The sequence below is a fragment of the Cyprinodon tularosa genome, unplaced genomic scaffold (assembly GCF_016077235.1).
Source record: "Cyprinodon tularosa strain WSP-4 unplaced genomic scaffold, ASM1607723v1 ctg1100, whole genome shotgun sequence".
NCBI classification, from domain to species: domain Eukaryota; kingdom Metazoa; phylum Chordata; class Actinopteri; order Cyprinodontiformes; family Cyprinodontidae; genus Cyprinodon; species Cyprinodon tularosa.
The window spans coordinates 146,416-162,500 of NW_024037895.1; the positions used below are offsets into that span (position 1 = coordinate 146,416).

The following is a 16,085-nucleotide window of genomic DNA, read 5'->3' on the forward strand; positions in this document are numbered from 1 at the left end:
GAGCTAATGAAAATGCTCAGGCTGCAGTAGGGGCTGACAATCGCTCAGCGGGGCTGAGTCCAATCTGTGATTGACAGCTGCCACAGGAAGGGCGGGACAGAAGCCTAAATTGGACAAATGAGCTGGTTTGCAATGATTACAGCCCATTAATCCTCCACCACGCAGCACATGTTCACTTGTCACAACCCATCTATCTCCTGGCTCAGAGCAGAAACACAGCTGTGATGTCACGGCTGTCATCCAAAGTCAGTCCCTATATAATGACAGGAAGGTGTAACGAGCGTTTGCTGGTTAATTCAGGAGCTGAAGGTGAACTAAACGCTGCTAATTCCTCACCTTTCTATTTCCAGCGTCTGTTCTGGGAGCGTGAAGCTCAACCGTTTCCCTTCACTTCCTGTTTCCTCACAGCTTTAAATTTCAATCATCTCCTGCCCTCAGATTTCAGGGCAAATTACACGTTAAGTGACAGGCAGGGGGTGGGGGGGTAGGAGAGAGGAAGATGAAAGGAAGACTCACTTTGAGGTTTAACATCATGTAGCAGCTTTCCATCTGCAAAGACAGAGAGATAGGATGAGACAAAGAGGAGAGGAAGAGCGGATTAAAGTGCAGCGACTAACAGGTGAGGATGGAGATGCTGAACCAGGACTAAAAGCAGGACCTTCTGCTGACGGAGCTCACAGAGACAAACCGATACGGGGCAGGAGGACATGTTTTTGGCTCCACAGGGACCGAAAAGGTGCTTCAGCTCCTTTAGGATCCGACTAAAGGATGAGTTTAAAAAAAGCATCAAAGGTTTGTTAGATTATTGAAATAAATCATTCAAGCTGCCATAAAATCTATCTTTTTTAAGCAACAGTCAGAAGATCAGTTGCTTTTCAGTTCTAAGGTTTTACTGGTCAGAATAAAATAGAAGAAATTCACTTTTCGTCTGTTTGGTTCTAAAATGAGAATAATCTCTCCTCAGTCTGGATTACAGATTAAGATTCTTCAGACTGAGAAAGATGAGAGCAACAAAGTGAAGTGAAACAGCTTCAGTCGCTCAGTAAAGATGTTGAATCATTTTTTCCACTTTGGACAAATTAAACTGGGATCTGAGCTCATTATTATTAATGTTTATTAAAAACACTTTGATGTACTTTTTACAGTTTTTAAAACTACTTAAATTATTAAAAGTAAAAGAAATGCAGAAAAAACTGTTAATTTCAGAAGCTTTACTGCTCTATAATTCTGGATGATAACTTCCTTAGATTTTATTTTCTTAGTTTTATAACTAATGGTAACAGCGTCACGTTTAACTTTGCTTCATCTGGAAAAACGATTCATTTTGGTTTGTGGTGAGCAACAAGTTGGGGCAGCACCGAGTCCAACCACAAAGAAATTGATTATCTAGATGAAAATAATTATTTTAAAGCCTTTTATTATTATTTTATTTTAAATCCCAACAGGCCAGAATGAAAACGATGAAACTAAACTAATGAGTTTATTTTTAAAATGTAAGGAGCAGAAATAAAAAATAATTCCTCCAGTTTTCATGATCGGGTTTTATTTGAACTTCTTTGAGTTTCTTTTTAGGTTTTCAGTCACAATTTGATTGATTTTCTTCTGTTTTCTTCTTCATGGGTTTATTTTCCATTTTGCGTCATCTAGTTATTTTCTAGTTATATTTAAGCAGCGTTTTATCTTTTTAATTACTCTCTGTCGCCCCCTTGTGCCAGTCTCCTTTCCCCTCAGCTCCTCTAGTTCCTTCTGTCCACACCTGCTCCCTATCAGCTAATTACTCCTCCCATTGTTTCTGTCTCCCATATATACACCTCCTGTTCAGTCACTCTTTGCTGGTTCCTCCTTGTTTCTCGGCTCCTCGGCTGTTTTCTCTTGACGTCTCCTGGTTTTCGTTTTTCTGTTCTTGGATTTTTTTTTTCTGTTTGTCTTTAAACCAGCAAATACTCATCTCTACATTTGGGTCTTCAACCAACTTCCACCCAACACCTGACACCAGGTAAGTATAGATAGGCAACATTTCTACCTAAGTAAGGAAACAAAGTATTCGTACCGTACTTTGTTACCTGACACCTCTGTTTTTTATTGTTTTCTTGCACAAATGTATGAGTTATTTTGAAGGTTGGAGGAGAGTTCCTGCCTCCAGTGGAGGAGTTCCAGTGTCTATAGCAGGCATCCCCAGAGTCGGTCCCTGAGGGCCGCTGTCCTGCAGGGTTTAGAGGTTTCCAGCTCCAGCACAGCTGACTTACATTGATTGTTGATTAACAGGCTTTTGCTGAACCGCAATCATCATAATCAGCTGTTATAAAGCAGAGAAACCACTAAAACCTGCAGGACAGCGGCCCTCCAGGACCCACTCTGGGGACGCCTGGTCTATAGCACCTGTTTACCATTGAGGGGAGAATGGAAATCAACAGACGGATGGTTGCTGCTGCTGCTGTTGCTGCTGCTGCTAATGGTTCAGAGATCTGAGCTAAAAGGCAAAGCTCTGATTTAGCATCATTAATGTGGATCAGGACCCAAAGAACCAGATCCTGGATCCAAGCTTCCTCTGCAGGGAGGCTGGGCTCTCCCTCAGAGAGAGGGTGAGGAGCTCAGTCATCAGGGAGAGGCTCAGAGCTGCTTCTCCTCCACATCCAGAGGAGGATCAGACATCTTCATCAAATGCCTCCTGGATGCCTCCCTGTGAGGGGTTTCAGGCACGTCCCACCAGGACCAGGAGGAGGACACCATGGAGGGACTATGTCTCTCTGCTGGCCTGGAGCGCCTCAGGCTTCCCCCTGCAGGAAGTCTGGGAATCTGCAGACACTGCTGCCCCAGCTAAAGCGGAACACGATGCGTTCAAGTAAACTACGTCATAGGAGTACCTCGACCCCCCCCATCAATCCAATCAGCAGAATGACTGATCTAAAAGAAAGATGGACGCCCTTGAAGGCAGAGCTGTGTTTATTCCAGTCATTATCATTACTAACAAGTTTCCAGCTGTAAAAATAGTTTTCAAACCGTGAGCCGTTAGATAAAAGGTGAAGGTTTCCTGGCGTTGGGATGTTACGACCTTTGAACGGCCTTAGTGACAAAAAGAAAAGACGATCTGATGCAACCGTCTCACAGCAGCAGTGATGCATCGGTGAATGTGAACGTTTGCAGCAGTAGAACCGTCCTTAAAGAGTAAAAGGAAGACATCTAGTAGCTGAAACGGCCTAGTCAAAGACCACGCCTCCTCTCTGACGGGACGATGATGTCAGAGAGGAAGGAATAATTCAGGTTTTTAATTCTCAAAGACAGGTCACGGCGCGCTCCATGGCGTGGAGAGCCACGCAGTTAGCTCTGAATCTGAGGGCACTGATTAGGCTCCGCCTTCTTCCTACAAACCTGTGCCTTCAGGTGTGCTGAGATCCTGCATTCAGGTTCCTTCTTTAAAGGAACACCAGTTTTCCACCTGCTTTTTATTATTCATGACTCTGTAAAATGAATTTAGATTTAAAGACCAAACCGTGGAACTGAAACGGGTCTGATCCGCTCAGCTGGTCCCTCTGGATGTGAACACGGCGCAGCAGGAAGGACGTCCATCATCCATACCTGATGTTTTCATCTGCTTCTCCTCAGATTGTTGACGTTTCAGGAAAAGAAGTAATAAATGAAGCAGGCAGAGAGCAGACAGAACCCTGAGGTCTGACTACATGAGCCGGGATCAATAAGCTGCTCCCCAAATTAAGAAATGGAAAAGATTTGATTCGTCTGGGAAAAAAGTTAAAGATAAAACTAAAGATGCGGCGGAAACAACTCTTCGGTGTGGAAGTTGTTAACGAGGGAAGCAGACCTTAAATCTGTCCTTTCTGGTCAGTCAGGTGTTCCAGAGGAAGCTGAAAAGCCGTTTGTTAAAAGACAGATTGATTCGATGCTAAATAAGCTCCTTTGTTTTGTCCTTTTAATGGATCCAGATCCGACTCTAGTCTAACGAGCTAAAATCAAAATGTTTTTATTTCTAAAACATGTGAAAAGCAGGAATGGAAACGTCACAAATCACACATTAAAGAGGCCAAAGAAGGTTAAACATATCAAGTTAGCGATAAAGAAGCTTCTGTTTTAAATCCTGTGAAGCATCAGCCGCACTCTGTCACACAGTGTGACATCAGCCCTGCTCCTACAGCTCAAACAATCAGAGAAGAGCTTTATAATGACTCAGCGTTCATTAATCAGTCTGAAACATTTAGCTGGATGTTGTTGAGCTTTTTCTCAATAGATCTTTAGCTAAATGCAACATTTTGACTGATCAGTTCAGAGCTTCACATCAAGCTTTAGATTAGTGCATCGCTAGATGAATAAAGAACAGCTTCATAACAGAACTCATGTTTAATTCTGTGCCGTCTCTGCTGATAAGGAAAAACAATCACGGCTCCTGCTGGATGCTGACTGAATGGTTCCCAGTAGGACTGACTAACTGGTGCGTGCTAATAGCCGTAACGGAGCGCTGATGTTTACTGGGCCTTCAGCAGCTCTGCTCTTCTTCTTCACTCATACGTCAGCCGTATGCAGGACTGAAAGCAGAGCCATTTAGATGCACTGAGAGTCTGCAGACTGGCCACCTGCCTAACACGCTGCGCTGTGACAGACGGTGCATTTGATGAAGACGAGGATGAGGAAACCCTGAAGATGGCGGTGAAGCCCAGAGGGCAGCAGGCTCTTACTCTGGCTGCACAGTCCATCTGTGCAGTTCTCCGTGGCCTTGCCGTTTCCTTCGCACATCTTGCCGCGGTGTCTGGGTGCCGGGGAGCCGCATTCCCGACTCCGCTGCCGTTCGCACTGACCGCTGCACGCCGTCCATTCGCTCCACTCGTCCCAGCCGCCATCAACTGAAACATGAAGCCAGAGACGGCAAAGATCGTCAGACGGAAGGAGAACTGCATCAGAGGGACGCAGCAGCGCCGTGATCAGAGGCCGTGACATCAGAGCAGGAAGTAGAAAGACGTTATTTCTTCAACCAGAAAACAACAGAGTTTCAGAGTTTAAACTATTTTTCTCAGAAAATATATATATTTTTATCTGGATTGAGAGAATAATATTTTGAATTTTCCATCAGTCATTGAGCGGCGAGGCGGTTAAAAGGTTCTGTTTTCTCCGCCATCTTGGTTCTGAACTTCCTGGTCATGTTTGCTGCAGAGCAGGGATGTTCAAGTCTCGTCCTAAAGAGCTTCTGTCCTGCAGGTTTTAGATGCAGCCATTTTTAACCCACCTGAATGAAATGAGTGGCTGGTTACGGCGCCTCTGCTGGGCTAAATGAGCGGATTGAGCCTAAGGGTGTGCAAAATAATCGTCATGACGATGCATCGCGATTCTAATTTTTTGGATCTACTGCATTATTATTATTATAAAAAAAAGAAAAATGAACAAATGAAATACATGAATGGTTGGCGCCCATCAGCCAAACCAAGTGTAATACAACTTCCCGTCCAGCAGATGTCGCTGCGGATGTGTTGACGCCCGCTGCTTTGTGTCACTAGCATGTCCGGCCGCGGGATACTGCGACGAGTCATAAGACATAAAACATGGAGGACACTATGGAAATTCGCCCCGCGGCTCCATCACGTTTAAAGTCAGATGCTTGGATGCATTCTGGCTTTAAAAACAAAGAAGGTAAAAATGAAATTGATACGATGCACGTCATTTGCAAAAGGGGAAATATACATTTGAATGTTTTATTGGTTTAAAGGACCACTGAGGCCATGTAAACGTACTGATTATCCTTATTTTGTTATTTTAAGTTTGATAAATCCTGAGATCTTTTTGTCAGTGTGTCCACGCCAGTAATAGTAATATTTCTGTCTAGTATTTGTTTCCATGGCAACACCTCCAAAAGTCATTTCGATAAATACAGCTATGGATGAATTCAGTTTCTTTCAGTTATGCATCAATTTTAGACACGATCCAGATCACACCCAGCCAGTCAGCCACTGGTAAGGGCTGTATCTTTTTCTGACAGTGTTCAGTGAAAATATCGCGATGCATCGCAATATTTCAAGTATCGTGATGCATCGTGATAGAATCGCATCATGACTTCTCTGCCAATACCCGCCCCTAACTGAGCCTTTAGATCCAGGTGTTCCAGAGAAGAGATGGATCTAAAAGTTACAGGATGGCAGCTACGGAGGACTGGACCTGAGCCCCCCTGCTGTAGAGAGTGGGACCCCCGTACGGACGCCTCAGTCCTCAACATGACAGTCACTGCTTTTCTGCTCTTAGTTCAGGTATTTCTTCAATGGCTACTTTTTCCTTTTACCTGAATGAAAAGTATGTAAGGAGTGAATATGCAGGTTTGGTTTGGTGTCATCAGGGTGATGCAGAGGCTGTGATTTAGAGTTTGATCAACAGTTCAGCCGTCTGATGGCGGGGGGGAAGAAGCTGCTGCAGAACCTGCTGGTCCTGCATTGAATGCTGTGAAGCCTCTGGAATGGGGGTCATTTGGAAAGAAGAACCAACCTTAAACAGGGGGGGGGGGGCTTTCAAAAACCTTCAATGCAGCGACTGAGTTTCACTATCATCGCAGCCCCACCCAACCCCTTTACAGGAGAGCGGAGGACCTCTCCTATTCATCCAGGCCAACAATTCCCTCTAACGACCCCCCCCCCCTTTCAGAGACATAGACAGGTATGGGGCATTGCAGGCTAACAAAGAAGCCAAACGACCCCCATTCCAAAGGGGGGGACCCGTTCATCCGTTTCTATTTGCATGTTTTCTAAACTAAAACCAGGCTTTGTTGGGCTGCTGGATAAAACCTGGAACTAAACGCAATTTCTGACATTTTGAATAAAGAAGCTTCCTGGATGGAAACAAAGTCCAGCGGATTGTTTTGTTATTTTCTTGTTTTTCTTTACTGAGATGTTTAAACATGAGGTCAGAGGTGTTTGGTCAGGCAGCTTAGAACAAGACGTATTCTGGGGTCAACATCTCCAACACTGAGAGTTTAGGTCCTTCCACACCCAAAGACACCCTGGACCACAGAGCAGGTCTTTATCTGACATCCATGACTCTAGGAAGGCTGGGATTAACCCTGCAGTCTAGTTGCTGCTCTGCTTCTGCAATCTAATGATGTCTTCAATGTTTCCTTCAGCATATTTTCTTCTCCTTTATTCAGACCGGAGAGTGAAACCGTCAGAAGCCTGAGAACAGGTTTAGGATCATGTCGGCCCCGTGCCGATCCTTTTCCAGCCCTGAAGGCTGAACCCATGCAGAAAGCCTCAGCCGTTCAGGGAAACCTGGAGGATTTAGTTTCCTAACTTGGATGGGATGTAATATTGACAGAAGTGGGCTGACTCTGCAGGCTGCTGTGACACAACGTAGAGACATTTCTCCTCATGAACCCCTCAGCCTGTTTTTAGAATCAATAGACAGCCTGCTGCATGCTAATAGCAGCGACTCTTCCTCTGTCATCTGATCATCATGCTTAGCTTAACAAATACTGGGAGACCATATGGCGCCGGAGGACTTCTGGCAGCACTGATCCCTCAGAGTGGTGGCTGCAGGAGAAGCTCCTTTATCTGGGATTTTTACCTGGGTTTGTCCCACGCTTCACACCTCCACCTGTTTTTCTCCTGTTGGGAGCGTGAGGCTGCAGCACCTGTGGAGTCAGTGAGTGTGACTCCATGTTCACACTGACTTCAGGTGAACAAACGCAACGTCTGATAGAAGCTGCATCACTTTCAGCCAGATTTCTCCAGTAAAGCTCCCTTTGAAGCAGACGTCTTTCCCTCATCTGTTGCTGCCTGATCGCCTCCTGCTGCCTCCATCCGATGGCGTTTCCTGCATTCAGGTCAAATCTGAATCAATGCTCCCAAACCGAGCTGAGCTGGTCAGTCAGGATGTTTGCTGCTGCCTTTGCTCCAGCCTCGCCTGCTCCTCCTTCCTCCCACAGGATGATGGGTCTGCAGCTGTGCTGGATCCTTGGAGGCCTTCAGGCTGCTGGAACCGTTCACCAAGTCTTCCAAAAGCAATCAGCTGTCTTGAACGTTTTGCCATATTTAAAAAAACCCACAAAGCTTCATCAGGATTTTAATGTGTTTTTGTGGCTGAGACAAAGTGGTGAAGCAGAAAAACATGGTTTTAATTTTTATGTATTAAAAACGTAAAATGTGATTCAGAATCCGAGGACGCCCAGAAAAAAAAACCCTGATTGTTTCCAAAGTTAATACATACGTACAACAGGAGACAGAAAACTGAGACCTGAGCTTCAACAGAAGCCTTAGAAAAATGTAAACTTGTATGAAGTTACAGGCGTTTGGCCTGCAGAGAAGAAGAATGGTGGTTAAAAGCTACAGGAACCAACTAGAGTTTCTGCAAAAGGAGGATCTACTAAATATTAATGTCTCTTTTTTGCTGAGGTGCCAATATTTTTGCACCAACTTTTGTTTTAATGCATTCTGCACATTTTCTGTTAGTCCAATAAACTTCAATTCAATTCTGAAATATTACTGAGTCCATCAGTTATTAGATATATCAAACTGAAATATCTGCTACAAACTTCCAAATATTTAGAAATAAAAATAATTAGATTAATAGGGGTGCCCAAACGTTTTCATGCCTGTAAATCAACATTTAATATGAAAAATTATACAATCTGTAAAAAAGGTGACAGAGATGCAAGATTTGATGGAAGTAAATGAGCCTTTTATTGGTGTTTGAATCTATTTAAAATGTTTCTACGGCTAATTGGTTTGGTGACCAACAAAAGGTTTAAATATAATAATTGTGTTGATCAGCATCTCTGCTTCCTTTCATCCCGACCAACTTCTCAGCCTGGAGCTCCAGCTTCTTCCCTCTGGATGGAGGTTCAGGAAGCGTTTCTATCTGCACCCCTCTGGCCTCTAAGTCTGGAAGCTTTTTAGATCCTCCTGTTATAAAAACATCTTTTTATGTGTTTATAATGTTCCTCATTTTAGGTGTTTGTCTGAAATGTTTGGCTGTTAAACCAATTTTCCCCTTCAGGGAGAATAAAGGAGGTGAACATCCTGTTTTCTAATGTGACTGAGCTGCAGACGCCATCCATCCGTTGGTTCCCTCTCAGCATCAGCAGCCTGCTTCCATGAGCCGTCAGCCTGAGGCAGGCCAGGGAAACTCACCGTCTCTATCACTAAACCACACTTTTCTGGCTTGCAGCCGTTTATTCACCCAAAGCCAAGATGTTCACTGAAATAACATCTTTTTATTGGATGTATTGATGTGAAGGCGGCTGCTGAAGTCATTTGCATGTTGCAAAGGAATAAACATACATCCTGCAGTAATTAACTAATTAACTAATTAACTAATTAATCAAAACCAGTCAGTGGGAGACTGGTTTTGATTGGAGGAAGAAAAGTTCAACTCTGGAGCAAAAATACAGGAAAACTATGTTTATGGAAGAGAAACATTTTAAACATTTATGGTGGTTATTTAAAACATATTAAAATATGAAATTTCCTATTAAAAAACAATAAGACTTTAAAGACGTTTGCTTTGGTTAAAGATTATATTTGAATATTTATTATCAGTGTCGTATTTTAACAGGATATCTGAAAGTGAGTTTGGTACCAAACCCCGTCCAACATAACCTCCCAGTTAACCCTTTAAAGGACAAGTTAGAGTTTTTGATTACTTGCCTTACCAATGGAGCCCCTCCCCCCCTCCCTCAGTGAGGTCTAGAAGCACTAGATCTATATCCAGCCATTCAGCAGAGATTCTGCTACATGGCTGTACGTCTTATTTTGGCATTTGATTAATTAGATGAGCCTTAAATGATATATTACCTACTGGAAAAAGTTAACAAGTCTGAAAAAAGGTAAAAAGCTCATTGAAGAGTTAAAAAGTAAATTAAAAAAGTTAATAATTCTAGTTAACAATTATATTCAGGTTTATACACTAAAGAATCTAAGTTCCAGTATCAGCATTAATGCCTCTCAGGTTACGTTGGACCAATAAAAAAGTTTCTTTCACTCTCAGAGTGTTTTTCATAAATTTCTTACAGAAGCACTTTTATGGTAGCCTGGGTGCCAGTCCGAACTTAGTCCCGCCCACAAGGTTTGAGGTCGGGAAGTTCGGTCTGTCTCTGCTCCATAGTAGCGCGAGTATGATCGCCCACTCTCTGGCGATCCAATCAAATGGTCAGGGCGGGCTTTATACGATGATGGACAGATGATCAACAGTAACGTAATCAACCACGTGACCAAAGCGCGCTTGGGTGACAACAACAATGGCTGCCGCTGGAGAGTTGAGGTGAGTAGATTCTGCTATTAGGTCTGTTCTAGAAGATATCGACAGCAAATTAATTTTAAAAGAGGAACAGAGAAACGCGATCAAGGCTCATCTTCTTATTCTAGGCGTGAAACTGCACGCTTTGATTTTTGTTGACAACAACTATGCGTCGCTTAACATACGTCACGCACTCCGTTGCTCTTATTGGTTGTAGGTCTATCCAATTGAGTGCAGAGGCATTTTTTTTCCTGGTCCGTTCAAAACACGCCCCATAATCACAGCTCTATGGAGCAGCATCAGACTCATTCTGACTAGAATGGAGTAGGACTACGTCAGGCTAGTTTTATGGGGTTCTGTTTGTTAATTTAAGCAGTCAAACATTAGGAGCAACATTTATGTTTATTTAGCTTGTTTTAAGAGAAAAATAAGGGGGTTGTTTTTTTTTTCACTGTCATTCATTCATTTATAAAAACCTTACTTTGTTAAATAAATATTTAGCCCCAACATAAGTATTTAGTCACTGAGGTGGTTAAAAAGCTCCCTGGTGGCAGGGCTCCAGGGGTGGACGAGATTCACCCTGAGTGCCTTAGGGCTCTGGATGTTGTGGGGCTGTGTTGGTTAACACGGCTCTGCAACATCGCGTGGACATCAGGGGCAGTTCCTCTGGATTGGCAGACTGGGGTGGTCCCTCTATTTAAAAAAGGGGACCCGAGGGTGTGTTCCAACTACAGAGGAATCACACTCTTAAAGGGGAATGCAGTTTTTTTTTTCCATTGGGTTCTTGATTTTCCGTTATTCCATCATGTTCTACTCACCCATATGAGTTTAGTGTCAGTTGGAGCCGTTCTGAAGATATTCAGTTAGGTTATATCCAGTAACGTCTTCCTATGGGCAACGACTTGAAGGCACAAACTAAACTGTTCATCATTTATCATTTATGGTACGCCAGCATTCAGAACATGGAGGCCAATCACTGTCCCCCTGACATCCGCCGTTAGATTTTTATATTTATATGTTTTAAAAACAAAGCAGCGCGTGTATGATGTCATCCGCTGAACTGCTGCTAGTTTTCCTCACATGCCTGGAAGATGTCTAGAGCTGCTACCACAGATGATCTCGCTCTCCAGATGAACGATTCAGATGAGCTAGAATGAATAGAAGGGGTAGAGCGCAGCCGCCTGTGGCCCGGGCTGCCTGTCACAGCTCCAGTCCGCCGCGCTGATGACGTTACTGGATATAACCTAAGGGAATATCTTCAGAACGGCTCCAAATGACACTAAACTCATATGGCTGGGTAGAACATGATGAAATAACGGAAAATAGTTACTGAACAAAACAATTAAAGTCAATCAGTAAATCATGTTGAGTTTTTGCAGAACATCTTCTGCTTCCTTTACTCTTAAATAAAGAAAAAAACTCTGAGTTTATTTTATTTGATTCTGTAATACAGACTCAGAACTAATTCAGTCCTATGATCTGAAAAACTGCCAGAAAAGTTCTGAATTTATTCATCACATTTAAATAAAAACATAAATTACTTTATTTATTTGAAGGAATTTTTCATCATTTGGTTTTATGGACATTTCAACCAGAACCATTTAGGTAAGAGAGTTCTGACAACTCCACTGATGACATCGAGCAACATTTTAGAGACATTTAGATCAGAGAAACATTTAGAGAAAAAGATTCTGTTAAAACGGAAAAGGTTAGTTTTTTTATAACGACGGAAATCGGTAAAAATGTTCTGGCAGAAAATGACATTTATTTAAATAAATATAAATAAAGGTTTTCTGAGGTCAGAACATAAAAGGTAAAAACTACAAAATGACATAAAATCAGGAGAGAAAACAGACTCAGAGCTTCAGGATGAATGACTCACTGAGGCAAATCTTTTCCTCTGTGACTCATTTCCTGTAATAAATGTAGAATACCTGAATAATCTTTATAAAACTTCTCCAGTCAACTGTTGTCGTTCACTTCTACATTTTTTAAATCTATATAAACGCCATGAAAACGTTCCTCTTTGTTCCTGACAGATGAAACGTATTAAAGTTTGAACGGTTTGAACAGCGACAGACGAGCAGATGAGCTTGGATCCGGCTGAAGACGAGCTGCAGGAATCTGGTCTACCATGAATCCTCTGAAGACCGTTATGGAAAAGATGAACTTTGACCTTTCCAGTTGGCCCCAGATGATGAAAGCTTGGCTGGACTCCTGCACTGAGCTGATCCAAGGATCACTCTAAGGATCCTAACAGCCAGAAGACTCCAGACATCCAGCAGCTCTGCAGGAACTCTCTAGAAGCTCCTAGAGCCAAAATAAAGCCGCTTCTCTAACATCTAGAAATAACAGGCGTTAAGAAATCAACCAGAAGCTGGAGAGAAAAGTAGAATCTAAAACCATCTTCTTAGGAAAAAACCTCCATCAGCGTTCTGGAGCAACACTGTCACCATGACAACCAGAAGCTGAGGATGCAGCAGGTTCACCAGGAAAAGGTTCATCAGTAGAAATGTTTTCATAAAGGATCAGGAAAGAGGAATCCTGGAAATAAGGAGGAGTTCAGAGATTAAAAACATCTTTAGAGCCTGCTGGTCTTCTCAGACGCTTCATCAGAAATGTTCTAAAGGAAACTCCCGGCCTGTCCGTCTTCCCCTTCAGCTCTCTACATGCAGCAATAACATCTGAAATACTAAAACCTCACGGAGCGGCTGGACAGCATGCAGACTACAAAGTTTATCCTGTTCGCTCCATCACAGCTTAACTGCAGTTTAAAACTAGTTTTTGCATCTATCCTCTGCTTGGATTTCTGCTGGAACCACATTCCTCCATCCTTCCCGTTCTGCTGCCCTCTGCTGCCCCCACACTGGATCTGAAGCTCTGTCCCATCTGTGCTTTGGCTCTGGAAGTTAAACACTGAGCAAATTAGGGAGAGGCAGCGTTCCCAGTTCCCAAAGCAAAGGATGTGAAGGATCTGGCCTGTTGGGAGACAGAACGTGCAGAATGTGCAAATAAAAAGCCCTGATGTGCAACAGTTGACTGATGCTGAGGGATCTATAGAGGCCACATCTGGACAGCAGCAGAAAGGCAGCATCTGTGCTTAAATTACACTTTACTGTCATTCAGTGTGTTCCTCTAACATGTAGAGACGACATGCAGGGAGCAGACAGAGAAGCAGGCAGATCTAGCCGCTCTTTTCTACATTTCCTACTGTCCATGTTTCTCACCTACTGCTGTGACCTTTAACCTCCACAGTCTCTGGATCTGAGTGGATCCAGCAGTGGAAATAACACCGAGCTTTGCTGCTGTTTGAAGTTTTTCCAAAAAGCTGCAGAAATGTTCCAGGGAAAATATCAGAAACAGAACTAAAGTAATGATTCAAACCAAACTCATGGATTCTGTTTGGAAATAAATCAGGTTAATTAATAAATCTTTATTTTTAATACTTTTTGATCACATTCTGACTGCAGGAACACGTGCAGGAAGTCTTCAGTCACAGATGCTTGTTTTGAGCCTACATTACCCATAATTCCTTTAGGCTACTCCAGCTTTCCTTCATATATTCATATATTCCAGTGGATTGTTTTTAACTTTTTTTGGAGCATATATTGAGTTATTTTATATTTCAACTCATGTTGAAATATAAAATGTGTCTGACTCCAGGGGTTTGCTGAGGTCCCTACTTGATCTGCTGCTTGATCTGTTTTGCTGCTGAAACAGGAATTCAGCTAATCTGCATTGACCTGCATTTAGATGCTTCTTTAGACTTTATGTTATTACTGCTGTTAGAACTACAATTTAAATAAAAATTCCTTCATTTCTATGGTTTCTAAAACATCCTTTGGTGTCTTTTTACTGTTCTATGTTCTGCAGATCTAGATAATCCTATACTTGTGTTATTTTTGGTGGTTGCCATAGCAATGCAAGCTTTAATAAAGCATCTATTCATCTAATAAAGTGATTTAACATTTGGAAATGGATTCTATATCCATGCTGGGCATGACCCCGCCCTGACACGCATCCATGATGGACTTTCAAAGTAAGACTCCAGGGACTCTACAAAATAAAATATATGGCTCATAGTTGACCAGAATTCAACCAGTTTATTAAAATTATACTACCAAGATCTGTTAACGACACACCTGAGTTCACCTTTCTAAATAAAGCTAATCCATTTCCTCTGTAATAAAGCATCGACTAATCTAATAAGAAGCAACAAGAGAGATTCAACAATTGCAAATGGATTCCATTCTCTACACAGGCTGTATGCTAAAGACACGGCCAGAACTTCAAAATAAGACATTAGGTCCTCTACAAAATAAAAGCCTATATAATATACTCTGTAATTTATTGCAATAAAGGGATCTTTATCGTTACCCCAGACGCGACTAGGTCTGGGATGCCAGTCACCACTAGGTGTGGCGACACCAGCCGCCGTTAGCTGTGGCAACATGCGTCCCCACTAGGTGTGGCAACGCTAGTCGCCAACAGGTGTTGCAACATCCGTCCCCACTAGGTGTGGCAACGCTAGTCGCCAACAGGTGATGTGAAGCCAGTCCCCAGCAGGTAATGAGACGCGAGTCGACGCTCGGTATGGTGACATATCCAATGAAAGGTGAACCCAACTAACCCCATTAACCCTTTGCTGCCAGTCCAAATATTACGACCACCAATACGCACCAAGTGGCAGGCACCTCCTAAACATCCTTGGAGAATGTTCTAGTGTTATTCTATGTAAACTAGCTCTAGCTCAGTCTTCTGAATGAAGCAGCATTCATTAATATCAGTATTTAAAACTTTGCAAAGATTCTCATTCTATGTAAAGCTTGGACTTGGACTAGGCCATTCTAACATGAATATCAGACCTGCTGATTAACTCTGACTATCCTCCATGCCTCTACTGAGAGAAAAAACAACATTCCCACAGCATGATGCCATCACCACCGTGGTTCATCAGGCTGTGGTGTCAGTTTTCTTCACTATTATTTCCCATGTGATCAGAAAGCAACACGTTGGCGTCATCAGACTAAACTTTTGCTGCCAACTTGCTGATGATGCAGTGAATCCCAGCTTTAGTTGATCTGTGATAGAAATGGGACTGACTTGGGCAGAGCGCGTTGCAGCTGATCTTCTGCACAGACATGCCGCCGCAGAAGGCTCCACCGTTCAGAGGCGCCGGGTTGGTGCACGTTCTGGAGCGTTTCTGGATGCCCCGCCCACACGGCACGTTACAGGCAGACCACTCCGTCCACAGTGACCAGCCGCCGTTCACTGCAGAAAGACCAACATAGAACAGAAAAAGTCAGAGTGAGCAACAATGGTTTAAAGCTCTAGTAAAGGTTGGATCTATTAACGCGGCTCCAGAGCAGCGCCAGAGAACAATGCAGAACAGCAGGAGCAGATTGCTGGATGAACGGCTCGCTGCTCTTTAATTAGCAGCTCTACGTTATCTGCTCCTGTTAAAGACAAAGCTGAGGAGCCGTGCAAAGCAAAGGAAGCCATTAAGCAGAAATGGCGTTTCTAAAAGCAACAGAGACTCATAGAGCCTGACAGGCTGGGATCGACCACTTTCAGCTGCGACTGAAACCTTTGCTCTATGATCGCACTTTATTACGTGTTGGAAGCTAAATCTCCAGCAGCACTTTGAAAGTGGCTGAACTGGAAATTCCTGCAAGGCTTCAGGCAAGTAAATAATTAAGAAGCAACTCTCCCTTTAAATGAGATGAAGACAAAGTGGCTTATTTCCTTTCATAAAGCAGGCATTGATTTTAAATGAGACGCAGTAAATTGACTCTTTGAATAAAACATTATTGGAATAAAGAGCAAACAGCTGTTAATCACTTCCTTATAAGGTAACAGGAAGCCAGAGC

The 16,085-nt window shown here is 43.0% G+C and overlaps 1 protein-coding gene across 3 annotated transcripts in view; it reads right to left on the reverse strand.

Annotated features, from left to right (window-relative positions):
- Nucleotides 1-16,085, reverse strand: part of LOC119791278 (netrin receptor UNC5D-like) — a 290,205-nt gene that overhangs the window by 77,986 nt on the left and 196,134 nt on the right. For 2 of the 3 annotated variants that reach the window (XM_038297317.1, XM_038297301.1), the window contains exons 6-8: nt 15,319-15,486; nt 4,686-4,850; nt 517-549 (exon numbers count right to left, since the gene is read on the reverse strand). In XM_038297317.1, the coding sequence (XP_038153245.1) occupies nt 517-549; nt 4,686-4,850; nt 15,319-15,486 (366 nt within the window). The remainder of the gene's footprint in view (nt 1-516; nt 550-4,685; nt 4,851-15,318; nt 15,487-16,085) is intronic. The other variant, XM_038297308.1, reaches the window with a different exon arrangement.